At 52.0% G+C, this 14,950-nt stretch overlaps 1 protein-coding gene across 3 annotated transcripts in view; it reads right to left on the reverse strand.

Moving 5' to 3' along the window:
• Window positions 1–2,474: 2,474 nt before the first annotated feature.
• Window positions 2,475–14,950, reverse strand: part of MAP6 (microtubule associated protein 6) — a 70,643-nt gene continuing 58,167 nt past the window's right edge. The window contains exons 4-6 of one of the 3 annotated variants that reach the window (XM_028116056.1): window positions 3,674–3,780; window positions 3,261–3,640; window positions 2,475–3,074 (exon numbers count right to left, since the gene is read on the reverse strand). In XM_028116056.1, coding sequence (XP_027971857.1) covers window positions 2,475–3,074; window positions 3,261–3,640; window positions 3,674–3,780 — 1,087 coding nt within the window. Of the gene's footprint in view, window positions 3,138–3,260; window positions 3,781–14,950 lie in introns of all 3 variants that reach the window. The other 2 variants (XM_088017822.1, XM_028116057.2) reach the window with 2 other exon arrangements.

Consider the following 14,950-nt stretch of genomic DNA (forward strand, 5'->3'; position numbering starts at 1 on the left):
TGTACAGAGGTTTCTGGGAGCAGAAAACCCTGGTGCTGTTGGGAGAGGGCCGAGGAGGCCGGCCTGGGGCCAGTTGCTCAAAAAATTGACTATTTGGAAGTCATCAGTACTTCCTGTGATGGTTTCTCTGTTAACAACCCAGCTGAGCTACTTTAAAAAGAGACCTTTAAAAGGGTTTAGTGTCCGTAATGGGTCTTAAAGGCCCTAAGGGGGTTGGAGTGCTCCTTGGGAGTTGGCTTTGGTGGGGGCAACAGGTGGAGCTCCCCCGACGCCCCCAGGCCCCTGAGGACTCTGAGTTTATGGTGGCCCATACAGTGGTGTCTTCAGAGGACCCATCTCTGACCAAGTGGAGCTTTGGTCCTGGTGGTACCCCGGTGTTCTTCCCCAGCCTGCCTCCTTCTCTCAGGTCCTCAGATTCTGAGAACTGGTCACTTCTGCCTGGTCCCAGTTTTTTGCCACACCCCTTGGTCAGCTGTCATGCGTATCTGGTTTCTTTCATTCAAGGACTCCCGGAAAGGGCTTACCCCAGCCCTTGTACCCACACCCCATGATACCCCAGGCTGTCTGTACTCCATGGCCACTTTCTCTGAGAAGCCTTCCTGGCTGCCCCCACCAAGTATTCTCTCTTCACTATCCTCTCAAAACCACGCCTCTAGTTGTGTCCTCGGGCCTCATCCCACACCACCTTTTATTCTCATGAGACTGAGACGTCTTTCCCACTGTGACTTCAATGCCCAACACTGAGTGAGACAAAGTGGGTGCTAAGGAAAAGTCTGTTGTGGGTATAAATGAATGAGGAACCTCAGGATTGTTTTAGAAGCCTTGGCTGGGCTGTCCTGGATATTGAATAGGGATTAGCAGATGTTAGGTTCTACCTTCACGAGTGTCCTGGACTCTCTGATCAGAGGCCTGGTTTTCTCAAGAAGCATGACCTCTGGGGGCGCCTGGGTGGCTCAGTCGGTTAAGTGTCTGCCTTTGGCTCAGGTCATGATCCCGGGGTCCTGGAATCGAGCCCCACTTTGGGCTTCCCGCTCAGTGGGGAGTCTGCTTCTCCCTCTCCCTCTGCCCCTGCTCGTGCTCTCTCTCTCTCAAATAAAGAAATAAAATCTTAAAAAAAAAACAACAATAAAAAAAGGAGCATGACCTCTAGATAAGGTCTGAGCCCTTGGCTAACAACTGTCACCCAGAATCACCCTGTGCCAGCTGGCTCCCTGTTCCTCTTTCCTCTTTGGGCTTCTACTCTGACCAATACAGGGCTCAGTCTGCTGCGGTCTGGTATCTGTTCCTCGGCTTTCATGGGACCTGACCTGTGAAATGATAGAAAATATCGGTCTCTGTCCCTGGTTCCTGGCACAGAGCTCCTAAAACTCTTGGAACTTCCTAGGTGAAAAGACTGTCTTTTGTTGTAATGAGGCAACCCTTGGTAGTCTCCTGGATAGCTTCAGGTTGGATGCTGGACACTAGAAAGACGAAACCATGAAACTTTCAGCCCCACCCCTATCCTCTGGGAAGGGGAGAGGGGCTGGATATTGAGTTAATAATGGATCATGCCTACATGATGAAGCCTCCATAAAACCCCCCGAAGTACAGGGTTTGAAGAGCTTCTGGGTTGCTGGAGGTACTGAGAGGGTGGCATGCCTGGTGAGGGCATAGAAGCTTCATGCTCCTTCCCCCATGCCATACCCCACACATCTCTTCCATCTGGATGTTCATCGGTATTCTTTATCCTTTAATCATAAACCAGTAAACCTAAGTAAGTGTTACCCTGAGTTCTATGAGACATTCTAGTAAATTACTGAACCCAGGTAGGGGGTTGTGGAAATCCCAGTTTATAGCCCACAGTCGGAAGTATAAGTAACAACCTGGGACTTGCCATTGGCATCTGAAATGTGGGCGTGGGGCTAGTATTGTGCAACTGAGCCCTAAACACCTGTGGGGCCTGGCACTATCTCTGGGTAGATAGTGTCAGAAGTGAGTTGAATGATAGGACCGCCAGCTGGTGTCGGATAATTGTTCCATGTGTGGTGTCAGAAGTGAAGTGCTGTGAGAGTGTGAGAGTGAAGGAGAAACACAGGTTCGTCCTGCCCCACATCCTCATTACGGGGTCCCGTCCCCAATCTCCTAGCCTCTCCCACCCCCTCCCATCTTATGCTGTCTGCTCACAGGAGCTGGGGATTTCTCAGACTTGTCTGGCCCAGATGGATGAATGCGGAGTCCTGCGTGCCCAATTTTAAATGTGCACGGTGTACGGGAGTGCACGCGCGCACACACACACACACACACACACACACACACACATACACACTCAAGTAGGACCAGAGAGAAACACTGCTGAGCCAGAGGGACCAGTTTTATTAGATTCCAGCAAGACTATACAGTATGTGTTTCATGCAGATTAAATATGTGTCTTCGCCGCCCCTGGGAGGGAGAACTTCCATGGTCAGCTCCTTCCTTGGCATGTCAAGGGGTGAGTGTCAAGGGGAACTCTCAGTATATTCCGCATGGGGGACAGTTGGGATCATGACTGGGGGTAGAGGCGAGACAGTGGGAAGCTGGGGGCCCCTGGGACCTTGAGTCTTCAGAGGCTCGGGGACCACAGGACCTTGGTCTTTTGCTGGTGGTGACACCAGAAGGTCTTGATCTTTCAGAGGCACTGGAATTATAGGAACTTGATTCTTCACAGGCTCAGGGACCACAGGATCTTGATTCTTTGGAGGCTCTGGGACCACGGGGCCTTGATCCTTGACTACTGCTGGGACCACAGGACCTTGATTCTTTACATGTGCTGCAACCACCGAATAGTGATCTTTCGGAAGCTCTGGGACCGCTTCACCTTGATCCTTGACTGGCTCCAGAACTGCTAAACCTTGATTCTTTACAGGCTCAGAGAGCACAGGACCTTCCTTCTTTACAGGTGCTATGACTGCAGCACTGTGATCCTTCAGAAGCTCTGAAACCATAGGACCTTGATCCTTGACAGGTGCCAGGACCATGGGACCTTTGTCCACAGGCTCAGGGACCACGGGGCTTTGATCCTTGACAGGTGCCGGGACCATGGGACCTTTGTCCACAGGCTCAGGGACCACGGGGCTTTGATCCTTGACAAGTGCCGGGACCATGGGACCTTTGTCCACAGGCTCAGGGACCACGGGGCTTTGATCCTGGACAGGTGCCAGGACCATGGCACCTTTGTCCACAGGCTCAGGGACCACAGGGCTTTGATCCTGGACAGGTGCCAGGACCATGGCACCTTTGTCCACAGGCTCAGGGACCATAGGGCTTTGATCCTTGGCAGGTGCCAGGACCATGGGACCTTGATCCACAGGCTCAGGGACCACGGGGCTTTGATCCTTGACAGGTGCCAGGACCATGGGACCTTGCTCCTTCGGAGGCTCTGGTACCATGGAACCTTGATCCTTAGCTGTTGCTGGAACCATAGGACTTTGATTCTTTGGAGGCATGGGGACCAAGGAACCTTGGTCCTTTACTGGTGCGGAGATCACAGAACCTTCATTCTTTAAAGGCTCAGGGGCCACGTGATCTTGATCCTTAACTGGTGTGGGGACCATGGGACCTGGGTCCTTCAGAGGCCCTGAGACCTCAGGAGCTTGACCCTTCAGAGGCTCTGGGGCCATGGGGCCTTGATCCTTTGGATGCTCTTGGATCACAGGACCTTGATCTTTCGGAGGCCCTGGGCCCACGGGACTTTGATCCTTGTCTGGTTCTGTGGCTATAGGACCTCGATTCTTACGTGAATCACTGGCGAGTTCAACCTGGCTCCTGCAGAGGAGAGAGAGGTAGTCAGTGTGAGGGCCCGAGCTCAGGCCAAGGAGTGGGCAGAGCACAGATTGCCTGATAAGTCTTGGCCTAGTGGAGCCTGGGCAGGGCAGCTCTGGCTGGAGAGCTGAGAGGAGAATCTGATTTCCATGTTCTTAGTGCAGAATGTGGGCTGGGGTGAGGGGCGGGCTCAGGAATCAGTCATTCAATGTGCTTGCCAATTGATTATAACCTGCGCGTGGCACAGAGGGTGGAACCCGGGTGACAAGGTGGTACCGGCGCAGGACTCAGAGTCTTCCTGTGGGTATCACAGCAGCCTGTCCACCCCACACTCCACCCAGGCTGCTCCTCCGGCCTCTGTGGTAGCTGGGACCCTTCTGCAAGCCTGTCCCAGCTGTCTGCTCAGATGGCCCCCCACGCCTGCGCCCTGGCCCCCTTCTCGGGCCTTCCAAGGCTCCTTCCCCTCCCCACGTCCCTTGTTAAGGGCTGACTGTGGAGAGGGACAAGAAAGAGGGCAGGGGAATGTCCCTCCGACCGCTGTTCCTGCAAGGGGAAAAGTGTTTTATCATGAACATTGTTTAGAATCACCTACACAAGGTGACAATAAAAAGCAGACTGGCTTTCCATTGGTTTTATCACTGCATTTAAATTCTCTGTCTACAATGCGCCACATTGTTGCCCGTGCCACTGCCATTGCCCCCATCTTGGGCAGGTGACTGGCTGGGGCTCCCCATTCTGGCAGTGAAGAGACTCTGCTCCCCTCACTCTGTCCCCGCTTCTGGCTCCCCCTACTGTCGCTGGGCCTTTGCCCTCACTCCAAGGCCCTGGGGTTGATTTCCCTGCAGCCGAGCCCAAGCCTCTCACCAGGATTCACTGAGGACCCCCGCCTCACCCCTTGGCCCGTCCACATGGTGGAGAGCAGGCGACATCGCTGACACCAAGGGCAAACCTTGCCACACTCAGAGCCCGCCAGGCTAGTTTAGAATGCACACTCGTTCCTTGCAGGCCAGGCTGAAATTTGCTACCCAAGAGCAGCCACTCAGCCGGTGTCTGAGACCCTCGCACACTTCCAGCACATTCCACCTTCCAAATCACTTCTCAGAGCTCATTTCAGCAACCCAGCAACCCCATGAAGCTGCTTGGATGTTATTACCCTTACTTGTCAGATGAAGAAACTGAGGTCCCGAGATAGCAAGTGATGTGGAAAGTGAGGGACCTGCATGGACTCTAGAGTCTGGGTCTTTCCACTCCTGGGGCCTGTGCTCTGTCCCCTGTAGTGCCCGGCACACAGTCGCTGCTCAGTACACCGTAGTTGTTATTACTCTTTTATACTTTGTGGCCAATCAAGTCTTTATGCTTAAAACCACTTTGGCATTTTAACAGTTCCTATTAGCTGGGCACCTGGGTGGCTCAGTCATTAAGCGTCTGCCTTTGGCTCAGGTTATGATCCCAGTGTCCTGGGATCGAGCCCCGCATCGGGCTCCCTGCTCCACGGGAAGCCTGCTTCTCCCTCTCCCACTCCCCCTGCTTGTGTTCCCTCTCTCGCTGCCTCTCTCTCTCTCTGTCAAATAAATAAAATCTTTAACAAAACAAAAAAAAAACCCAGTTCCTATTAGCTTTTAGGACTGTCTTTCTTACCTGCTTATTAAAGTTGGTCCAATAAGACCCCTCCTTGCTCACACTTTCATAGCTCCCTATGATTTCCTCTCTCTGGGCCTCAAGTTTGTCATCTATTTCATTGGATATAATGATATTTACTCAGGAATGTATGATTAGAGATCATTAGCACCTTGTCCCAGGATATTACTATGCAATATTACCATTATTTTTCTATTGACTTAGAAGTAAAGTTACACATATTTGGACTATTTTTATTCTGACATGTCATCCCGATCCAGAAGCTTCTTACTGTATTTAGCATCTTGAGCTACCTGGGGACCTGCATCTCTCAGCAGAGGACACATTGGCATAGGCAATGTGTCCTCGGTCCTCTCTGTCAGTCCCTCTGCATGGCTCTGAGCATCACAGTGGACAGACAGGGGCCAGGTTGCCTCCCTGGCTCAGCATGACACAGAGCCAGATGGACACAGCTGGCTGCCATCAGTGGGACCTTAGTGTTGGCAGAGCCAGGCAAGGCCTCAAGAAGTACGCAGAATCCAAGGATGGCATTAAAATGTCTAATACTTGGTGGCTGGCCGAAGAGGAAATAAAAACTGCCCGGTTCAGAATAGAATCAAGCAGGAATTCGAATAGATGAATCCTATCAGGTAGTGAACATCCTGAAGGGGTGACAGAGCTGAGGTAGGAAACACAAAAGGGGGCAGAGCTTAACTTGATCTTAGGGGCTTGCCCTGCAAGACCTCCCTCACTGGCAGGACATGGACTCGGCGTCCCTGGCTGGCATGGAGATGAAACGGGAGAGCCCCACAGCGTGGGTAAAGTGCACTTCCCTGTATGTCTGAGGCCTTAGCTCCCATGCCTTGCCCTATATTTCCGTTGAATGAGCCTCTCAACCACCTGTCAGCTAACTAACCCCAAATTTGCTTGGATGAACAACCCTAGATCGCTTTCGCTAGTGAACCTGTTTCCTTAGTAAGTGTCCTTCCTTACTCATGGGAAGGTTTAGAATGAAGATTGGAAATGATAAAATCAAGTCTACAATATTACCCTTTTTTGGTATTAAGTTAAGGAAATGTCTGTGTAGATTTATTTTGAAAATATTTGTGATGTTTAAAATAATTTGGCGTATTAGGATATCTAACAGATGAGCTTTGTGATTCCAATATAAAATGTGTAATGGAATAATTAATTTAGATTTGCGATTTAAGTTGAAAGATATAGGACAATTTTATAAATTTTGAAAACAACGATGGAACTTTTATGATAACCCAATAATTATATCTTAAGCTTAGTTTATTTTAAATTACTTATAATTTAATTTAAATTATTTAGGCGAACTGAATTAATTAGGTTATAAAATCCTCCTTACAAGAGATTGTTGAACTTTACTAGATTTTTAAGGTGTTACTTTTATAAATTAAGCATTCATTTTTATTTTTATTTATTTATTTATTTATTTATTTTTAAAGATTTTATTTATTTATTTGACAGAGAGACACAGCGAGAGCAGGGACACAAGCAGGGGGAGTGGGAGAGGGAGAAGCAGGCTTCCCGCTGAGCAGGGAGCCCGATGTGGGGCTCGATCCCAGGACCCTGGGATCATGACCTCAGCCGAAGGCAGACGCTTAACGACTGAGTCATCCAGGCGCCCTAAGCATTCATTTTTAAAACCAAAGCAGCTTTGGGGCGCCTTGCTACCTCAGTCAGTGGAGTGTGCGACTCTTGATCTCAGGGTTGTGAGTTCGAGCCCCACACTGGGTGTAGAGATTACTTAAAATAAAATCTTTAAAAAAAAAAATTAAAAAACAATAAAACCAAAACAGCCTCAGCTGGTATTCCTATGAACAGAAGCACCCTTGAGGGCAACATAAAACTCACGGTGACCCTGACTGGCCATCACTTCGTTCCACGGTGCCCTGCCAGTGTCCCCATCTGTAAAAACGCCCCACTGTTCCCAGTAAGGCTGGCAGAAGCCAGACGCACAGTGCCTTCTGTGTGAGTCAGACAAAGCCGAGCCCTCCGGGTGGAAGCCGGTTGGCAAGTGGAGATGGGCTGACTTCAGCCCCGCTCAGCCCACGGGCCAGCTGTCCTTGAGCATGGCCTAACCTGCACAACCACATCTGCAGCCCCGAGCCAGCTGCAGATCTTCTCCGGACAGCACATGCCACAGGAGCCTCTCCCTCCCAGCCTGTGTACCCTCTCATAAACTGGAATAACCCGTTGAGTTCATGTTGGCTTCTGTGCTGCGTATCGCCTGCAAGATCGTGGGCAATTACTCAACTACGATAGACCTGTTATAAAATGGGGAGAACAATACAAAATTCAGGAACCGTAACAACAGAGGATCAGATGATCCTGTTGGGCAGGGATGTGAAATCACAATTCTTGACATCTGTAGAGTGCATCACACGGTGAAGTCCATTCCCATTAAGTTCAGTGACGGCTTCTCACAGATGCTCACATACTCCTTACTGCAGCCCATGGGCCCTCACGGCAGCCCCGGACGAAGGCAGGGAGAGGGGCGGCGAGCGCTGCACACTCACCCTCCGTGCACTGCTGTCTGGCCAGCCCGTGCTGCTTTGTGCACCCCCAGTGCTTTGTTGCTTTGTTCCTGCTGCCTGCACTGCACCCTTTCACCCGCTTCGCCCTGTCTGTCCTTGGCGGATCCGCTTGCTCAGACCCCATCTCCTCACAAGGTCCTGGTGACATCTCCCCGAATGAGCTTTCCCTCGCTGTACCACTTTACAGTCTCTCCCACGTTCACACGTGCCCCCATTAATGTCAGTCTCCCCCCTTCCCCCAGCTCCCCTTCTACCGTGAGTTCATCCTCCCGGCCTGCAGCCCCAGGGCCCAGCACAGTGCCAGCAACAAAGAAGATCAAATGGAAAGATTTACAAATTATTGTTGCTGAGACCTGCTTTATCATCATCTATCCCATGGCCCCAGCTAGAACCCCAGAGTCATTCCTGATGTCTCCCTCTTCCTTAAAACCTTCACCCAATCCATCAGGAACCACCTGTCCCAGCTCCTAACGTTTCTCTCTTCAGTATTCCCACGACCTTCCCTCCCTCCCTGCCCACCCTGTGCCACCATCTCTGTGGACCATTGTCACAGCCCCCTAACTGGTAGCCTTATCTCCTCCTCCAATCCATTCTTCAAACAGAAATCAGAATGACCTTTCCAAAATGGCTTCTTACATTCAGCATAAAGAGTAAAGCCTGTCACATGGCCCCACCTAGCTGACAAGCCTGCTCCCACTGCCTTCCCGGCTCTATGTCCCCTCCAGCCTCCCAGGACTTTGCTCTGTTCCTCAGTATGCCCTGCTCCTTTCCATTTCTGGCTTTGCATGTGCTGTTGTCTCCTCCCGGAACATTCTCTTGCTCCCTCTTGCCCTGGTTAATGTGTACTCATCTCCCATCTCTCAGCTCACTGGAGCACTTTCCCAGGGAAGCCTTCCCTGATCCCACCCAGGTCGCCTGCTGCAGGCTCTCCTAGTCCTTGGCCCTCCACCACCCCTTAACACAGCTCAGGACTCGCATTCTTCTGGATTAATGTTTCCCCTACTGGATTGAAGCATTCAGAGGGCAGGACCAGGCTGCCTTTGCATATCACTGTATCGTCTGTACCTAAAACAAAGGAAAGGACCCAACTAAATACTTGTCGAATGAACAGATGAGAGCCTTTCTGTGCCAGGCTCTGTCCTGTTTGCAAAATTTAATGTTCCAAGGTTACATGAGACATCCTAAGTCTTAGGAACTTAATTTTCTGCCCTTCGTCCTGTTATCATGGAGACAGGCAATGCCTCCTGGATACACATGCACTGGCTCTGGATCTATGCTTTATCAGAGTCTGGAAGCAGGATCATGGAGCCCTGCCCAAGATTATCTGGAAAAAGGGCCTCCCTCCCTCCTGCTGGTTCCTGCTCTTGCACACAATTCTAATTCCATCATCCACCCATGTAGTTGTTTTCCTTTTTTTTCCTCCCTGGACTGTCTCCTGATGCACCATCAAAGCAGCCCAGAGCTGGGGCAGTGCTCATGTAGGAGGGCCCTGTCCATGAACCCCCTGCCTCCACAGCTTGGAAAAGCCCTGGGGAAGAAAGAAACTCCCATTTCCTGAGCAGGAACCATGTGTCAGGCTTGGGGCCAGGTGCTTTAACATAGATCATTTCTTGGAATGTAAAGAGCAGCCTGCTGGGGGAAAGAAAGTGCACGGGCCGGGCTAGGGGCCACAAGAGCTGGGTTTGAATGCAGACCTTTCTAGCCCATGGGATCTCATCATGGGCATTCCAGTCTCTATATCTCAGCATCCATAATCTATACAATGGGGATTACAGTGCTCGCCTTTTAGGGAGGATTAGTATATGTGAACACGCGCGGCATCATCCCTGGAATATGGGTGACGTTTAGTAGATGTTAGTTCCAAAGAGGGACTGAGTGATCTAGTCCAACTGTGTTACTCTGCAGATAGAAAGTGGCCCAAAGTGGGCAAGTGACTCTCCCATAGCCACACAGCCAATGGATAGCAGATCCGGGACTAAAACAGAGGCCTCTCAACATTGTAGTGGATGGGGTGGGAGGGGATGGAGCAAACTCACTGGAAGGAAAGACGCACAGGAGGGGCTGAGCCGGGGCCCAGGCCGACTGCACCTCAGGGGCTCTGGCAGAAGGTTGGGGAGACAGTGGATGGGGCAATTTGATGGCTTTGCTCTCCTCCTGTCTGCCCGCATGGGCCTCATGCAGGAGCTTTTCCCGGACATAAACAAAGCTTCCAAGGAAGCTTGTATAGGAAATGCAGCCACTAGAGGGGGAGTACCAAGAAACCATCTCTGAAAGGCTCATTATTCTTACGAAGAATCTGCAGGAGACAAGGCATTCTCAAAACAAGAGCTCCCGCTCCTGCCTCTCTCCCCGACAGACTCCAGGTAGCCTCTGTTTTAGCAAGGACCATGGTGTTCGGTGGTGACCTGCCTCTCCTGCTGTGGCCCATGGGCTGTTTTGTTCATCTTCGCATCACCAGTATCTGGGGTCGGACTCATAGTAGCACCTGCAGAGATTTGTGTAACAAATCGCTGGTGTGTAGCTTTTTCCCTTTATTCTATTTTTTTCTCTTTTATCCATTCACTGGACAAAGTTGGCTGAGGCACCCCACTCTGGGCTCGGCCCTGTGCTGGGGGCACAAGAGTGAATGATACCGGGGCCCATAAGGAGCCCCCCTCTGCGGAGCCAGGGACAGACCCGTAAGCACACGGTGCACACCGTAAAGCCAGCACCCCACCCGCCCCGGCCCGAAGCCTTCACCGGCCTGTGGCTTTCCAACCAGAGAGGCCCAAAGGTCCCTTCGCTGGGGAAGTCCTCCCTTGCTGCTCTATGAAAGCGCAACTCCTCACGAGCCAAATCAAAGGTGTCCAGGGCTGGAAGGACAGACCCGAGTCCTCAACTGCCCGTCTCCCTGCCATCTGGCCCCTCTACTGCCCACCCCTTGGGGGCCTAGTATTTAGACCCCGAGCAGAACCCTGCTTCTGTGGGCTCCACTCCCTCCCGTTCCTGCCCCGGGCCGGGTCCCCTTCCGAGGAGGCCATGCTGCCTGCTCCCGGACGGCCTCTCGGCTATCTGGAGGGAGAAGCAGCTATGTCCTTCTTTCTGGGGTCTCTGGGCAGTAGACACCTGACAACTGCTCAGATGTTTGGTTTCCACATCTAGGTGGGCTCCTCATCCCTTGGAAAGCATGACCCCCGGAGCTGACAGTGATATTGCAGGTGTGGCCTCCAAGCAGGACACAGCGCCTCTGCCCTGGGGTCCGTAGCTCCGTCCCCAGAGCTCTGGGCTGCGTCAGCTTCCTCTCAGCCACGTCAGCGCTGCTGCCCGGCACCCCTCCCCAGCTGAGCCCCTCGCCTCCTCAGCAAGCAGAGATTCAGTTCCAGAGCCACCTCCTCAGGGAAGCCCTCCACCTCCAGGGGCCAGTCCTCCTTCTCCGGTGTTCGCACAGAGCCCTCCCTGCTCACAGCAGCCCAACTGCTCTGTAGCTCTCTCTCCAGACTGGGGGATGGGGGGGGGAGGCGGTCCGCTTCACCTCTCCCTCCCTCCCTCCCTCTCTCCTCCCCTCTCCTTTTCTTCCCTCCTTCCTTCCATGAACATTTAATAAATGCCTACTATGTGCCGAGTCACTGAATTGAGTGGAGAAGCATAGACTCTGGCATGGGGTGGGCACAGGGTAGGAGTGAGAAGTTGTAAATGTAACTCACACAAGATCAAATTCTAGCAGCCACGGTTACCTGACACACAAATCCTGTCCTATTTTTAACTGTGTTCGCACCTTTTTGTCCTTTTCTTGATGGTTTTCTAGCAGGGCTTGACATACAATGTGGCACATTGTATTCTCACAGCAGCCCTGTGGGCCAGGCAGGGGGGAGGTGGGCCGGGGTGTCACCCGCACCCCCCATGTTCCAGCTGTGGGTGGAAATAAGGCTCAGAAAGGGGAAGTGAGTTGCGCAAGGTCACAGAGTGAATTTGTGGCGATGTCAAGACTTTAACCAAGGAGCACAGACTTCAGTCAAGCTCTTTCCTCTCTACAACAATATCCTTGAGGGATGGGACTTCAGCTAGAGAGATTCCAAATTCCTCCACAGAGCTCTGGCTTGAGATGACCCTGACCTGTTCTGCCACCATGGTGCAGGAGGCTGGAGCTGCTGACCTCTGCAGGTCCCCAGCTCTAAGCTCCCGATTGCATCTCCTGAGAGACTTGCCTCTCTGGGGGCCAGGCCCCCAGCAACCAGTCCCCCTTCACCTTGGCCCTTCCTGCATCCACTACACGACGACTCTCCCAGGCTTACCACCTGGTGTTCGGCAGACCCTGCAAAGAAGATAGTCCCAGACAGTCGGAGAGCATCCTGGTCTGAGAGCGCCCATCTACGCCCATACCTGTAAGCCCTGCACAGCTGCCCATCAGTCTACCAGCCTAGAGCCCCCCAGAGTCCACCCGGATGTGGCCCGTCAGTCAGCACAGGGGGAACAGCTAGGAAAAATACTGCCACCACAAGGCTTCATTCTGGGTGCGGGCGGGGGGCTGCCGGGCGGAAGGTAAGGGGGGAAGCAACAGTGCGGATCAAACAGCATCTGGGACCTTCATATGACTCGTGTCCCATAGAGGATGAGAGTACCTAGGGTCCTTGAAGGATCTGGAGCAGGGAAAGGACAAGACAAAGAGGCCGTTATTTTAGGAGGAGGCACATCTTCACAACCAAAATCCGAGAGACGGCCCCACATCTGGACAAAGAGTGGGTTTTAAGTAACCCAAACTTGGCTTTGAATCCTGGCCCACCCCTTACAAGCTGTGTGACTTTGCCGTTTAATCACTAAGTCTTGATTTCTTTATCTGTAAAGACCTCCAAACTCTCTAGCCTTATGTGAGGATTCAGTGAGGACGAGGGCGTGAGGGCCGGATCAACGTCCTTCCCCTTCCCCGAGGCTGTGCCAACTCTGCATTCTACCAGCACAGAACCACAGACCAGGGCCAGATTCCCGGTTCAGATTCCCGGTTCAGACTCCCTGCCAACGACTCCAGGCTCCCTGCAGCAGGTGCGTTCTTGTGAAGCACAGGGAGATGGTCGCCCGGGGCGCTCGATGACTAGGTGTTTTGCCCTGTGTTGTTGCTGTTTCCCTTTTTGCTGTTAAAATAGCTTTTCTAGATACAACCTGCTAAGAAAAAAAACCTAAATAGACTCCCCATTGTATAATAAGAATTTCAAAACGCATCCTTGGTTGTTTTAACGCCAAGAAGGCAAAGGTAAAGACGGCACGGACCGTCTCAATGGGCTGCCAAGAAGCTGATCATCCTGCTAATGACCCTTCTTAAAATGGAAAGTGCTGAACTAAGGCAACCAGACAACACAGGCTCAGTTCTGGTCTAGCTCTGTGCTCCCGGGACCTTGCAAATCAATTTCTGTCCTTTCTTCCCACTCCATCTAAAGCAAAGGATGGGATCTTGAGCCATTAATCAAAACTGGTTTCATGTGTCCAGAGGGGCTCAATTAGAACGAATGTGTAATTGCGGAAATGGAATCCGAACCCGGTGATTACAGGGTGTGCCCAAAGAGGAGGGGCCGGGGACGCGCTGGGGGAGGGAGGGCAGCAAGACCCAGCACTAGGTGGACTCTATCTCAGGCTGTTGTGTGACAGAGGGAGTGGTTTTACCACATGTGGCTCCAGCCACCACACCGTTGGGACCCAGGGTGGTCAGCGGGGGTCAAGAAAACCATCCGTGAAATTGACTGTTGACCAAACCATCCATGAAATGAACTATTGCCAACTTCGCAGTTGACAGTGGGCTTTCACATGCGCCCTCATTGGGTCCTCATAACAGACAGTCCTGCAGATCAGAAGCAGGTATCACCAGCTATGAGAACTCTTACCACCTGCTGTCCTAAACGCTGGAATCAAAAGATTCCAATAATACTGTGTCCCTTGCTGACCAAACTCCTACTTTCTGCATCTGGGAACCAAACAGATTTGGGGAGGGACGGGTACCCGTATTACTGTCGTCTCTTTGGGGCTTAAAGAGACGAAGAGACTCAGCCACGGTCACACAGCTAGTAAAGAGGAGGTCTTGGGCTGAAAACCAGGCCCGTCGGCTCTAATTCCGTCCTTCCTCCTGAAGAGACCTCCCCATGGGGACGCCTCTCTGCCATCATGAAGTTAGGCGATCTGCATTGGGCAGGGGGCGGGATTAGCTGGCCTCTTAAGATTACCCTGTAACCAAGAGCCTATGATTTTTCGAAGTCAGGTCTGCTTAGAGAAAAGTGGCTACGTAAAGAACAGGGGCGGGCTGGCCATTGTAAAACCAGCCATCGACTGCTCTGTGATCTGTGCTGTGACCTCTCTTGAAACCACCCCTTTCAGGTGAGCAGAGACAATTATTAGGCAGAATAAAGCCTTGCGGTGGCGCCGTGGTGAATATGGAGGCAGATGGTGAATATCATCATTCGTTCACTCACTCATTATTCATTCAACAAACAATTGAGAAGACATTCTCTGAGGGAGGCATTGGGCCAGCAGCTAGGGCTACAAAGGTGAACAGAAGGAGCCGGTCCTCGCCCCTGGGGGAGCACGGTCTAGTGGGGGGACACGCACACAAGCATGTGGCACAGTATAATGTGGTGAGTTCTGTGATGAAGACACACACAGGGAGCATCTTACCCAGCCTGGGAGGTGCGGGAAAGGCTTCCTGGAGCTGTCCCCTGAGCGGAGTCTCGAAGGATGAGTTAGCCAGGTGGAGAAGCAGGAGAAGGGCAATCGGAGCAGGTGGGGCGGCGTGGGGAAAGGCATGGAGGTGAGAAGCAGCATGGTGCACTGAGGGGACGATAAGCTTCTGTGGGCCACAAGGAGTCCACGGATGGTTGAAGGCAGGGGATGACATGGTCAGATTTGCATGTTCTAAAGATCTCTCTGGCAGCTTAAACCAGCAGCAGTGGCAGGAATTTATTTACCTCAGCATCTGAGGCTCCCTTGGCCCCGGATAAGATGTCTGGGTTGATAATGTCAAGTTAACAAGCAGT

The sequence above is a fragment of the Eumetopias jubatus genome, unplaced genomic scaffold (genome assembly GCF_037043125.1).
Source record: "Eumetopias jubatus isolate StellerSeaLion01/CBP00866 unplaced genomic scaffold, mEumJub1_p1.0 scaffold_13, whole genome shotgun sequence".
Lineage (NCBI taxonomy): Eukaryota > Metazoa > Chordata > Mammalia > Carnivora > Otariidae > Eumetopias > Eumetopias jubatus.